The 14,851-nt window shown below is 49.3% G+C and overlaps 1 protein-coding gene across 1 annotated transcript in view; it reads left to right on the top strand.

Annotated features, from left to right (window-relative positions):
- LOC144677186 (scavenger receptor cysteine-rich domain-containing protein DMBT1-like) overlaps positions 1–14,851 on the top strand; it is a gene marked incomplete at both ends in the record, with an annotated part of 40,776 nt that overhangs the window by 24,642 nt on the left and 1,283 nt on the right. Inside the window, 2 exons of the mRNA XM_078537378.1 lie at positions 6,400–6,702; positions 11,086–11,382. Of these exons, the coding sequence (XP_078393504.1) occupies positions 6,400–6,702; positions 11,086–11,382 (600 nt within the window). The remainder of the gene's footprint in view (positions 1–6,399; positions 6,703–11,085; positions 11,383–14,851) is intronic.

Here is a 14,851-nt window from a genome sequence, read left to right as displayed (position 1 = left end):
ACACCACATGGACAAAATCCTGGAACACCCTCCCTAACAGACTGTGGGTGTACCTACACCACACGGACAAAATCCTGGAACTCCCTCCCTAACAGTGCTGTGGGTGTACCTACACCACAGGGACAAAATCCTGGAACTCCCTCTCTAACAGCACTGTGGGTGTACCTACACCACACGGACCAAATCCTGGAACTCCCTAACAGCACTGTGGGTGTACCTACACCACATGGACAAAATCCTGGAACACCCTCCCTAACAGACTGTGGGTGTACCTACACCACACGGACAAAATCCTGGAACTCCCTCCCTAACAGTGCTGTGGGTGTACCTACACCACAGGGACAAAATCCTGGAACTCCCTCTCTAACAGCACTGTGGGTGTACCTACACCACATGGACAAAATCCTGGAACTCCCTCCCTAACAGCGCTGTGGGTGTACCTACACCACAGGGACTGCCGGTTCAAGAAGGCAGCTCACCCACCACCTTCTTAAGGGCATCGAGCGATGGGCAATGAATACTGGCCCAGCCAGAGAAACCCACATCTCGTGAATAAATTTTTAAAAATCAGGAACTTCATGTCTTATTAATGACCGGTGGGGGGGAAATCCATCTAGTTCACCAATCCTCTTTAGGGAAATAAATCTTCTGTTCTTTATGTGGTCTAATCTACCTATGACTCCAGACACTCAGCAATATGGTTGGCTCTACACTCCCTGGAACCTGCACCATGTGGATTGTGCGGGTGTACCCACACTACGCGGACTGCAGCGGTTCTAGAAGACAGTTGGCCACCAGCCTCTCCAGGGTCAATTAGAGATGGGCAGTTAATGCTGCACCTTGCCAGCAACGCCCACATCCCACGATTGAATGATACAAGGACCAGCTGTTGGTACACTGCTGCCACTCTCTGCCACCTCCGCAGCATCCACCTTGTTAATTTGACTTGAGGCTAGCAGATTGCCCGCATCAAGTTTCTGACAGTGCGCGTTCATCAAATAATGAGTCTTGCATGACAATTTTGACTGTTCCTCATTGACGGTTGTCTCCGCTGAGCATTATGGTAAGTAAAAAGTCAGCTTGGGCAGAATTGCATTGGCAGGCAATTAAACGCATTGCCTCACTGTCCAGTCCCACGTACTGTGTGGGAATGCACTTTGGGAAAGGAAGGACTGGCAAACTGGAGCTCATTTCTCCTTGGTGAAAGAAATAAAGGATGGCTGACCGAGCTGAGGTCTTTAAAACTACGAAAGGCTTTAATAGGGTGGGCGCTCTTCATTAACTGGACCGTTAATGTAAGATAGCTACCGAAAATCCAACCGGGAAGTCGGGATGAACTTCCTTTACCCAAATGATGGTGAGAACACTGAGCTTTGTTGCCTGAGGGAGAGTTCGAGGTGAATCCTACAGATGCATTTGAGGGGAAGCTAAACAAACAGACAAAGGCACTGGGCACACGTTTGCAGTAGACAGGGAGTGAGGCCTGGTGATGTGGGATTTAGGTGGGGAGGCCCGAATGGAGCATAAACACTTGGGCACGATCGAGGCTTGGGTGGGTACCACAGGGGCTTGGCACCTTTGTTGGCACCTTTAGTCGTACTTAAATTTCATTTTTGTTAGTCTTCTTTCAGAGTTTCTCTTTGTTTTCGCAATTTCCCTTTAAGGGGCTGCCATTTAATTTGCCCCCTTGTTTTATTAATTGAGTTTAATTGTTTTTTTACCCCCGAAAATAGTATAAACACTAGCATGCGCTGCTTTGGTGTTGCATGTATAAAGTTATGAGGGGGCGTATTTAGGATAGACAGGGACTTTTCCCCTTGATAGAGGGATCAATAATCAGGGGGCATAGATTTAAGGTAAGGGGCAGGAGGTTTAGAGGGGATGTGAGGAAGAATTTTTTTCACCCAGAGGGTGGTGGGAATCTGGAACTCACTGCCTGTAAGGGTGGTAGAGGCAGAAACCCTCATAACATTTAAGAAGTATTTGATTGTGTACTTGTGATGCCTTGGCATATAAGGCTATGGGCCTAGTGCTGGCAAATGGGATTAGAATAGACCATAAGACATAGGAGCTGAAATTAGGCCATTCGGCCCATCGAGTCTGCTCCGCCATTCAATCATGGCTGATAATTTTCTCAACCCCATTCTCCCGCCTTCTCCCCATAACCTTTGATCCCCTTACCAATCAAGAACCTATCTATCTCGCTCTTGAATACACTCAATGACCTGGCCTCCACAGCCTTCTGTGGCAATGAATTCCATAGATTCACCACTCTCTGGCTAAAGAAGTTTCTCCTCATCTCTGTTCTAAAAGGTCTTCCCTTTACTCTGAGGCTGTGCCCTCGGGTCCTAGTCTCTCCTACTAATGGAAACATCTTCCCCACGTCCACTCTATCCAGGCCTTTCAGTATTCTGTAAGTTTCAATCAGATCCCCTCCCTCATCCTTCTAAACTCCATCGAGTATAGACCCAGAGTCCTCAAACGTTCCTCATCTGTTAAGCCTTTCATTCCTGGGATTGTTCTCGTGAACCTCCTCTGGACCCTCTCCAGGTGCCAGCACTAGTTAGGTACTTGTTTGACCGGCGCAGACTAGATGGGCCGAAGGGCCTTTTTCTGTGCTCTATCACTCTATGCCAAATGTGGTGTTATATGGAATCCTCTGCAACCCACAGAGTTGGCTGTTAGGCTAAGGGTGCCAACGCTGGGGTTCCTCCCCACCCAGTCCCCCCCGCAATCACCCTACTTCTTCCACACTTCGTGCTGTTTGCCCTCACCCTCGCTTGCAAACCCCTCCGTGGTCTCACCTCCCCCCCATCCCCAATTCTGAAGTCTCCTCCAACCCCACAACCCTTTGATCTGCCCTGCTGTCACCCAGTTCCACCCTCCTCGAGCATCAGCGACAATCATTAGGAAGGCAAATGGGATGCTGGTTCCTTACTGAAAGGGCGGTGGTGGAGAGTGGGGTAGAAATGTAGGGAAGGGCTTGCTACAACGATACAGGGCATTCGTGAGTCTGCGTATCATTAATATCTCCTCACTGAAGGAAGGGTATACTTGCAGCGGAGGCAGTTGAGGTGCATTGTTGGCCTACTGTTAATGCACTAGGCTAATGCAGGTTCAAATCCCTCCCGGAACTCCTCCTGCCTTTTTTACCCGTGTCGGAGGCTACTTAACCCGACACGTCTGTGGAAGATGCCAGCTCCCAATGTGGCCCCCTCCTCTGCATTGCCGGGGGAGACTAAACGCAGACTGGGTGCCTGCTTTGCGGAACACCTTCGGTCTGTCCGCAAGCATGACCCAAACCTCCCTGTCGCTTGCCATTTCAACACTCCACCCTGCTCTCATGCCCACATGTCCGTCCTTGGCTTGCTGCATTGTTCCAGTGAAGCCCAACGCAAACTGGAGGAACAGCACCTCATCTTCCGACCGGGCGCTTTACAGCCTTCCGGACTGAATATTGAGTCCAACAACTTCAGACCACGAACTCTCTCCTCCGTCTCGACCGCACCCTTTTGAAATCCATTTTTTAACGTTGAATTTAAATTTAAATTTATTTTTATGCGTTATTTATTGATTGATTCGTTCAGTTTTTTTTGATCCTTTACCCCCAGTCACCACACCCCACCCTCCAAAAAGGGCCATCTATCACTTGTTCCTATGTTGTGATCTCACTGAACGCTGACCCTTCTGCTATTCAGACATTCCGCTATTGTACCTTTATGCCACCATCAACACCTTCTTTAGACTTTAACGCTATCATTAACACTCCCTTCGTCTTGCGTCCAGGACATCTTTGTCAATCTCTCCTGAGATCACACCTATAGCCGACCTTCCACCTTGCTCCCCCTGCTCCACCCCCAGTATAAAATGCATCAAATGTCTACTGCTGTCCAGCTCTGAAGGAGGGCCATACGGAGATGAAACGTTAAGCCTGTTTCTCTCTGTGTAGACGCAGGATGGGGTGGGATCGGACCAGCCGCGGACTACGCACCGCCTCTGTCCTTACGCCCTCTTGCGGCCAATTGAGTTAGCTCAGCAGGAGCTGCGTGGGATGGGCAGAGACGATCTGACAGTGGCCATTTTGGGGAACCTCTCACCCGCCGGGGCCCCCCCCCTTCAGAACCCTTCTGGAAGGGTCCCGCCACTTTGTAGCATCACAGGTGTGCGATATGAACACCAGGGCTAAGGAAATGGTTGGGGGCAAAACGAGTGGGGCCTGAGCGACCGCGCCGAACACACAGTGCTTGATATTTAGTGCAGTCAGCGCTATCTAATTCTATGTCAGACAGATGTTCTACCCAGTGAGTTCCTGTTGTGACTTGCCAAGATGATCCCGCTTTTGGTCTAACGATGTTGACACGAACGTATGAATTAGGAGCGGGAGTAGACCACTCGGCCCCTCCAACCTGCTCGCCCATCCAATAAGACCATGCCTGATTTAATTGTAACCTCAACCCCACATTCCTGCCTCTCCCTGATTAGCCCTTCACCCCTCCTTGTTTACCAAGAATCGATCTTGCCTTAAAAATATTCAAAAACTCTACTTCCACCGGCCTTCTGAGGAAGAGGGTGCCAAAGACTCATGAACCCCAGAGAGAAAAAAACATCACAAGTTGCAATGCACTTAATATGACTGGACTGATAAAGTTCAGCTTCGTAAATGTGCAATGGATGTAAGAAATATCAAATGGAGTTTTGAGGCAGAGTCTTTGAATGTTTTTAAGGCCGAGGTAGATCGATTCTTGGTTAACAAGGGGGGGTGAAAGGTTATCGGAGGGGGGGGGAGGCCGGAATGTGGGGTCGAGGTTACAATCAGATCAGGCATGATCTAATTGAATGGGGGAGCAGAGTCGAGGAGCCGAATGGCCTACCCCTGTTCCTCATTCGTATATTTGTATGCTGTTCAGTTTTGGCATCTAAGTTCCGAAGAAGAGTCATATTGGACTCAAAACGTTAACTCTTTGTCTCTCTTCACAGATGCTCCCAGACCTGCTGAGTTTTTACGACACTTTCTGTTATTTTTATCTAGAACTCCGAACGTGGTTTTATGTTACAACGTAAGAGGTGACGCCTGAGCCTTTGGCCAGAGTTGTCCTCACTGGAGTTTAGAAGAATAAGAGGCGTCTTGATGGATGCATATAGGACCCTCAGGGGATTTGACAGGGTGGATGTGGAGAGGATGTTTCCCCTTGTGGGAGAATCTAAACCTAGACATAGAATCTAGACCTTAGGTCACCACATTATAGGAAGGATGTGATGGCACTGGAGGGGGTGCAGAGGAGATTCACCAGGATGTTGCCTGGGATGAAACATTTGAGTGATGAGGAGAGGTTGGATAGACTTGGGTTGTTTTCGTTGGAGCGGAGAAGACTGAGGGGCGACCTGATCGAGATGTACAAGATTATGAGGGGCATGGACAGGGTGGATAGGGAGCAGCTGTTCCCCTTACTTGAAAGGTCAGTCACAGGTGGACATAAGGTCAAGGTGAGGGGCAGGAGGTTTGGGGGGTGGGTGTGAGGAAAAACTTTTTTTACCCAGAGGGTGGTGAGGGTCTGGAATGCGCTGCCTGGGAGGGTGGTGGAGGCGGGTTAGCCTCACATCCTTTAAAAAGCACCTGGATGAACACTTGGCACGTCATGACATTCAAGGCGATGGGGCCAAGCGCTGGTCAATGGGATTAGGTAGGTAGGTCAGGCGTTTCTCACAGTGTCGGTGCAGACTCGATGGGCCGAAGGGCCTCTTCTGCACTGTGTGTGTGATTCTGTGATAGACGTCACTGTTTGTAAATATGGGTTCGTCCATTTAAATGGAGACGAGGAGAATTTCCTTCTCTCAAAGGTTGGTGAGCCTTTGGAAATCTCTTCCCCAAAAGGCGTTGGGAACAGGGTCTTTAAATATGTTTAAGGCCGAGCGTGATAGATTCTGGTTAAGCAAGGTGGGGGTGGGTGAAAGGTTATTGGGGGGGTCGGCCGGAATGTGGGGCTGAGGTTACAATCAGATTGGCCGTCAGCTTATTGAATGGCGGGGCAGGCTCGAGGGGCCGAGTGGCCTCCTCCTGTTCCTGCTTCATATGTTCGGACAGCGTGGGATTGAAACAGGTAACCTTTGCTCTGTATATTTCTGAATGGGGAGGAAACTCATCCTGGCTAAGAATGGAGAACAGGCCGTGTTGCATTCGTTGCTTGGTCCAATCCCCCGCCCGGTCGCCGTCCAATCAACATGCCCGTGGAGCTGAAATCGAGCGGGATTTAGAATAGGCGATGTAAAGGTGACCCGGGGCGAATTTCTAGATCCAATGATGCCCCCCTCCACCCAACCCCGGCCAAAACGGTTTGACCCGGGCCTCTGGAGCAAAGCGATTCACCCGTGATCACTCTCTCTTTCTTTCCCCCGCCTCAGATGTCCTGTTGCGGCCCTCGATTTCGGTGTTGCGGACGTCCGGCATGTTCGTCCAAGGCGAGGCCGTCAACTTCCGCTGCTCGTCGGCCAGCGTCTTCGCGGTGATCACCTTCTACCTCTACAAAGTGGGCGAGTCGGGACCGGTGGCCTCGGTGGGGCCGACGTCAGCCTCCAGCGCCATCCTGACCATCCACAACATCAGCATGCACCAGGAAGGCTACTTCACTTGCATGTTCAAAGTGCTGATCAACCACAAGATGCACTCGTCCACTCACAGTGACCGGGTCCAGGTCGCCATCACAAGTGAGTCGCCGATTTCCCCCCCCCCACCCCCGCTTTCTGGTTTCGAGGTCGCTCCGCATGAGTGACTGAGGCGAAGAGGCAGAGGGCGATGTATCTAAAAGTAAAAATAAAAAACTGCGGATGCTGGAAATCCAAAACAGAAACAGAAACACCTGGAAAAACTCAGCAGGTCTGGCAGCATCGGCGGAGAGGGGAGCACAGTTGACGTTTCGAGTCCTCGTGACCCTTCAACAGAACTAAGTAAAATTAGGAAAGGGGTGAAATATAAAAGCTGGTTTAAGGTGGGGGGTTTGTTGGGACAAATAGCCAGTGATAGGTGGAGATAACCAAAATCTGTCACAGATAAAAGCACAAAGAGGTGTTGAAGGTGGTGATATTATCTAAAGGAATGTGCTAATTAAGAGTAGAAGACAGGACAGATAAGGTGCAGATGGCTCTAGTGGGGGGTGGGGAATACTAAAAGGTAGAAATAAACAATGGGTGGAAATACATTTAGAAATAATGGAAATAGGTGGGAAAAGAAAAAATCTGTATAAATTATTGGGCTGAATATTGAGTTCAACAATTTTAGATCTTGAACTCTCTCCTCCATCCCCACCCACTTCCCGTTTCTTCCCCCTCCTTTTTGTTTTTTCCAATAATTTAAATAGATTTTTCTTTACCCACCTATTTCCATTATTTTTAAATGTATTTCCACCCATTGTTTATTTCTACCTTTTAGTATTCCCCCACCCCCCACTAGAGCCATCTGCACCTTATCTGCCCTGTCTTCCACTCATAATTAGCACATTCCTCTAGATAATATCACCACCTTCAACACCTCTTTGTTCTTTTGTCTATGACAGATTTTGGTTATCGCCACCTATCACTGGTTGCTTGTCCCAACAAACTCCACCCCCCCAAACCCTCCTTAAACCAGCTTATATTTCACCCCTTTCCTAATTTTACTTAGTTCTGTTGAAGGGTCATGAGGACTCGAAACGTCAACTGTGCTCTTCTCCGCCGATGCTGCCGGACCTGCCGAGTTTTTCCAGGTATTTCTGTTTCTGTTTTAGCGATGGATCTGAGTTTGCTGATGAGGCCAAGCTAGGGTGGGAAGGTAAGCTGCGGGGAGGAGACTGAGAGGCTGAAAGTCGGGCGAGTGGGCAAAAGGTGACTGATGGGAATGTAACGCAGCGGAGTGCAAGGCTGTTTACTTTGGCCATGAGACTGAAAGAAAACAGAATTTTTTTCTTTATCTAAAAAGGTGAGGGAATTATAAGTGTCGATGATCAAAGGGTGTGTTTGTAGAAGGAACGCGGAAAGTTAGCATGCAGGCGTAGCAAGTAAGGAGGAAGGCAAATGGCATGTTGGCCTTTATTGCAATGGGATTGGAGTACAAGAATGAAGAAGCCTTGCTACTGTTGTGCAGGGTTTTTGGTGAGACCCCATCTGGAATATGGTGCGCAGTTCTGGTCTCCGTGTTAAATGAAGGATGTACTTGCACTGGAGGTGGTGCAGTGAAGGGTTCACTAAATTGGTCCCTGGGATGAGAGGCTGTGTAAACTGGGTTTATATTAGAACCATAGAACCATAGAACACTACAGCACAGAAAAACAGGCCATTCGGCCCTTCTAGTCTGTGCCGAAATATTATTCCGCTAGTCCCATTGACCTGCACCCAGTCCATAAGCCTCCAGACCTTTCCCATTCATGTATCTATCCAATTTATTCTTAAAACTTAAGAGTGAGCCCGCATTTACCACGTCAGATGGTAGCTCGTTCCACACTCTCACCACTCTCTGAGTGAAGAAGTTCCCCCTAATGTTCCCCCTAAACCTTTCCCCTTTCACCCTAAAGCCATGTCCTCTCGTGTTTATCTCTCCTAATCTAAGTGGAAAGAGCCTACTCACATTTATTCTGTCTATACCCCTCACAATTTTGTAAACTTCTATCAAATCTCCCCTCATCCTTCTACGCTCCAAGGAATAAAGTCCTAACCTGTTTAATCTTTCCCTGTAACTCAACTCCTGAAGACCCGGCAACATCCTAGTAAATCTTCTCCGCACTCTCTCAATCTTACTGATATCCTTCCTGTAGTTAGGCGACCAGAACTGCACACAATACTCCAAAGTTGGCCTCACCAATGTCTTATACAACCTCACCATAACATCCCAACTCCTATACTCAATACTTTGATTTATGAAGGCCAGTATGCCAAAAGCATTCTTTACAACCTTGTCTACCTGTGATGCCACTTTCCGGGAATTATGTATCTGAACTCCCAGATCCCTTTGTTCGTCCGCACTCCTCAGTGCCCTACCATTTACTGTGTATGTCCTACCTTGGTTTGTCCTTCCAAAATGTAACACCTCACACTTTTCCGCATTAAATTCCATCTGCCATTTTCTGGCCCATTTTTCCAGTTGGTCCAGATCCCTCTGGAGATATTCTCTGGAGTTTAGAAGAATGGGAGGCGATCTCATTGAGACCTGCAGGATTGTGAAGGGGTTTCCCAGGGTGGGCACCGAGGGGTCGATTCCGCTGGTCGGGGGGAATCTAAAACACGGGGGCACAATGTCGGGATAAGGGGGCCGATCATTTAGGACTGAGATGAGAAGGAATGCCTTCACTCGAAGGGTTGGGAATCTAGCCCAGAGGATTGTGAATGCTCCATCGTTGAGGGCCGGGATGGACAGATTTTTGGCCTCTCCGTTAATGGTGGGATATGGGGAGCGAGCAGGAAAATGGAGTGGAATCCCAAGTTTAGCTGTGAGCACATTGAATGGCAGAGCAGGCTCGATGGGCCGAATGGTCTACTCCAATCCCTGTTTCTTATGCCCTTGCGTCCCCCTGAAATAGATACTTAAACGTGCATACGTCACACGATGGTCACCATAGCCTTAGGGAAACAAGGGAGATTTACCACAATGGTAGCCTCTGTATGGGAATCTAGTTGTGTGGAGCCACTGGGGGTTGCTTTAGACCAGGGAACGTTCAACTAAGGTTGGTAGCTTGGCGCCAAGAATGAGCAACATGAAAGAGAATAGAGAACTCATGCATGTTCTCCTCAGAACAAAGAAGGTTATGTGGAGATTTCATTGCGTTGATCAAAATTATCAGGGGCTTTAATAGACTAGGGGTGGGGGTAGGCGTGAAAGTGTGGGGGCGGAAGGTGGGACAGGTTTCCTGGCCAATAACAAAAGGATACACAGTTAAGATAAGATAATTGAGGTTTAGATGCAGGTTCAGAAGTCAGGAGTCAAGTTCATGGTGCAGCTCATTTATACATGCTAGAAGCAATGTACATTTATACTCAGGGACCCGGTCGCTTCAGACAAAAGAAATATGGTCAAACCTTATGCCTTTGGTTGAAGCCGGGAGCCTGGGGAGCCTACAGTGCTCCGTTGCTGTCTCCATGGCAACGCGTCGAACGACCCGATTCAGCCGGCCCGCCAAACGGCACCCGTTTGTCCCGTCGCCAACATCGCAGTGACGCTTGGAGACTTGGCGCTCGGGTGTTTTCCCTGATGAGCGTCAGGCGTGAATCTTTGACGAGGCTGTCTCTCGTTTCGGCGTCAGTCCTGTTCTGCGCTGCGAGCGACTGAGACATACGATAAACGTCAGATAAGGCGAGATGCAACAATGGGGCAGGCGCTCGTGTAGTTACGAGCCACGATATTTGAAGACATCCATGTGTTCCTCCTCGTGAGGTGATGTTGAGCCCCTCCTACATTCGCTCATACACTCCTGCCTTACAGACCTTGCAATTCTTTATTCTTAAGAGGGCAACAAACTTACGAGGATATATACATTTTAAAAAGGTATTCATAAAATTTACAACATACGTTTGCAGAAAACAGCTTAGCGTCTGATACAAAGGGTTCCCTGAAGACTTTGAAGATGAGATTCAATTCTCTTAGATACTGCCGAATCTCAGACATGTACATCTTCTCTCAATCATAGTAAGTTTGTTCGTCAGTGGTAATGGCTTCCTCTTCCATGACACCCAAACCTTCCTCATCTTGATGGAACATATCCATTAGTACCTTATTGGCACACATGGCCTCTTTAATGTCTTGTTGGGTGATTTCGTAGTGTCGTATGTTTCGTACACCTCTCATGCTTTGCAAGATGGTGGTTCTGCTTGCAGAGGTGCAGGATTATATTCTGCATGGCCCTACCTCCTCCCTGAGCTTAACTCACCACCACCCCACCTCCCCCCCCCAACACCAATCGCCCCCCTCCCCCACCACCTTCCCACTGTAGAAATCAGGATTCTGGCTCCCCAGGAAGGGGCAACCTTGTCCGTCAATGCACAGCGGGGGTAAGAGATGCCAAAAGATTGGGTTGACTTGCGTTCAGGCCTTGCGTTCACAAGAGTTGCCTCCCTTTTATCTTTCAGGCAAGGCAGAACGACCCACGATATCCAGGAACACCGAGTTTCATCTGTACCCCCAGGGGCAGCTACTCACCCTGCTCTGCACAGCCCCGAAAGCCTACCGGACCCGCAATTTCCAGCTGTACCAGAATGGGCTGGAGATAAGCACCAGGTTGACCGTGCGCGACTCAGTTGCGGAGTTCACCATGGTGAACACGACGATGGCCAATCAGGGAGACTACACTTGCGCGTACCGGACAACCATCGCCGGGCGGGAGTACAACTCCACCCAGAGTGAATCCCTCGCGATCGCTATTTCAGGTAGGCAGCCGAAGTCCCGCGCAAAGAAAATCGAGACTCGAAACGAGCACATCCCACATGGTGGCAGCGTCGGGCCGATCGGGGTCAATCTGCTCTCGAACAACGATCCAATTTTTCATTGAAGAGCAAAAAAGAATTGCGGACGCTGGAAATCCGAAACAAAAACAAAAACAAAAAAATAACCTGGAAAAGCTCAGCGGGTCTGGGAGCATCGGCGGAGAGGGAGCACCGCTGACGTTTCGAGTCCTCACGACCCTTCAACAGAACTAAGTAAAAATAGAAGAGAGGTGAAATATAAGCTGGTTTAAGTTGGGGGGTGGGGGTGGGGGTGGGGGTGGGACAGGTAGAGCTGGATAGAGGGCCAGTGATAGGTGGAGATAACCAAAAGATGTCACAGACAAAAGGACAAAGAGGTGTTGAAGGTGGGGATATTATCTAAGGAATGTGCTAATTAAGGGTAGAAAGCAGGACGGGCAAGGTGCAGATAGCCCTAGTGGGGGTGGGGTGGGGTGCAGGAATCGATAAAGGCTAATTGTTTTATCTCTACCTTTTAGCCTATTTTGATTCCTTCACCCCACCCCGTCCCCGCTAGGGCTATCTGTACCTTGCCCGTCCTGCTTTCTACCCTTAATTCGCACATTCCTTTAGATAATATCACCACCTTCAACACCTCTTTGTCCTTTTGTCTGTGACATCTTTTGGTTATCTCCACCTATCACTGGCCCTCTATCCAGCTCTACTTGTCCCACCCTCCCCTTAAACCAGCTTATATTTCACCTCTCTTCTAATTTGACTTAGTTCTGTTGAAGCGTCTTTCGGACTTGCTCCTCTCCGCCGATGCTGCCAAACCTGCTGAGTTTTTCCAGGTATTTTTGTTTTTATTTTTGTTTCGAGTTGGAATCGGATTGGATTGGAGGACATTTTGAAAAATGCAGCCCCTTGATATGAAGTTAGCAGGATCGGTGTCCAATAAATGAGCAATTTCAGACTTTGGATACGTGTAGAGAGTGGCCAATATCATATCTGACCATGCACATCTTCCCCTTCGATCAGACAATATTAAACAGAGGACCCAATTCTGAAAGGGGTACCAGGGTCAGAGGGACTTAAAATACATCATTGAAGACGGCAAGGGCAGGTTAAGAAAATCTCTTGAAAAGCATAGAGTACCCTAAGCTTTATTATTAGAGTACAGGAGCAAGGAGGTGATGTTGAATTTGCATCAGACACTAGTTCAGCCTCAGCTGGGGTATTGCGTCCAGTTCTGAGTACCGCTCTTTAGGAAGGTTGTGAAGGCTTTGGAGAGTGCAGAGAAGATTCACGGGAATGGTCCCCGGGATGAGGGACTTGGGTGACGTGGATATATTGGGGAAGGCGGGACTGTCTTCCTTGGAGAAGAGAAGATTGCCAGGAGATTTGATAGGGGTGCTCAAAATCGCGAGGGGGCCTGGACAGGGTAGAAGAGGGTGAACCTGTTCCCATTGGTCGTGGCGGGGGGGGGGAGAGGAGATCAAGAAGGAGAAGGCACGGATTGAAGGGGATCCGGCGGAAGAAGCAACAGCGACCTGGGGAGAAACAGCCTCAGGCATTGGGAGGGGTTCCGGATCTGGAACGCGCTGCCTGAGAAGGCCCGGGGGAGGCAGCTTCAATCGAGGCTTTGAAAAGGGAAGGAAACTGTGGTCTGAAAACGAAGTGTGTGCAGGGTTACAGGGAGAAGGCAGAGGTGGGGCGGGGTGGGGCGGTGAGTTGCTCGGTTGAAGAGCCAGTACAGACAGGATGTGCCGAATAGCCTCCTTCCGTGCTGTGATCATCCTGTAATTCTGCTTGACCCTGCAGTTGAGCTCAGCCAAACAGGGACTTGGAAATGTGGATGGTACAATAGTGGTGGCTTGTATTAGGTAGACAGTAGCCGCCCGACATTCAGCTCGATTTACATCAATGAAATTGTACAGTGGACGGTAAGACGCTGGTAATATCCGCTCCTTTCTCCAGGCGGGGACTATACCAGGCGCCAGTAGCACGATCACCTGTTACTTTGCTCCAGCCACAAGATGAATATGCCAGGATTTTGACCCCGTGACAGTGAAGGAACGGCCGATATATTACCAAGTCAGGATAGCGAGCGACTCGGAGGGGAACTTCCAGGTGTGAGGCTGACAGGGTTAATTCTTCGAGAAGTTGCTATCAGTTGAATAGGTCAGAGGCTGGGAATCCTGCGGCGGAGAGTAACTCAACCTCCTGACTCCCCCAAAGCCTGTCCACCATCGACAAGGCACAAGTCAGGAATGTGATGGAATACTCCCCACTTGCCTGGATGTGTGCAGCTCCCACAACACTCGAGAAGCTCGACACCGTCCAGGACAAAGCAGCCTCGCTTGATCGGCACCCCATCCACAAACATTCACTCCCTCCACCACCGACGCACAGTAGCAGCAGCGTGTGTACCATCTACAAGATGCACTGCAGGAACTCACCAAGGCTCCTTCCACAGCACCTTCCAAACCCACGGCCACTACCGTCTAAAAGGACAAGGGAAAAGATAGATGGGAAAACCACAACCTGGAAGTTCCCCTCCCAGTCACTCACCATCCTGACTTGGAAATATATCGGCCGTTCCTTCAGTGTCACTGGGTCAAAATCCTGGAACTCCCTCCCTAACAGCACTGTGGGTGTACCTACACCACAGGGACAAAATCCTGGAACTCCCTCCCTAACAGCACTGTGGGTGTACCTACACCACAGGGACAAAATCCTGGAACTCCCTCCCTAACAGCACTGTGGGTGTACCTACACCACAGGGAACTGCAGAGGCTCAAGAAGGCGGCTCACCACCGCCTTCTCAAGGGGCCAAAAGGGATGGGCAATAAATGCTGGCGTCAGCTTGTGATGCTCACACCCCATGAATGAATTAAGATAAAAAAACCACCTTCTCGAGGGCGATTAGGGATGGGCAATAAATGCTGGCCTAACCAGCGATGCCAACAGCCCACGGATGAATTTTTAAAAAAAACCTTTGTAAGGGGGCAATTAGGGATGGATAATAAAAGCTGGCCTAGGTAGAGACCCTCACATCGCATCAAAGAATAACTAAGGAAGCTTCTGATGGGCAATTAGGGATGGATAATAAATGCTGACCTAGCAAGCTGTTCACAGGCTAGGGATAGAACTGTATTACAGAGGGTGCAGAGGAGATTGGCATGAATGTTGGCAGGACTGGGAAATTGTAGCTAAGCAGAGAGATTGGGCAGGGTGAGGTTGTTCTGCCTGGAGCAGAGGAGTAGGAAAGGAGATTTGATTGAGATGTACAAAATTGTGAGGGGCCTGGCCGGAGGGCTTCTTAACTTCAGCAGGGAGGTCAGTGTCCAGGGGGTGTAGAATTACAGCGCTTGGTATTAAAGGCGAGAGAGGAGATGAGGTAAAAGTCTTTCAACCCAAGAGGGTCGCAGGGTCCGGGTGAGCAAATGCTAAG

Source organism: Cetorhinus maximus, unplaced genomic scaffold (assembly GCF_964194155.1).
Source record: "Cetorhinus maximus unplaced genomic scaffold, sCetMax3.hap1.1 HAP1_SCAFFOLD_2291, whole genome shotgun sequence".
In the NCBI taxonomy this organism is placed as follows: Eukaryota; Metazoa; Chordata; class Chondrichthyes; order Lamniformes; family Cetorhinidae; genus Cetorhinus; species Cetorhinus maximus.
This window is presented reverse-complemented; position numbering and strand designations above follow the sequence as displayed.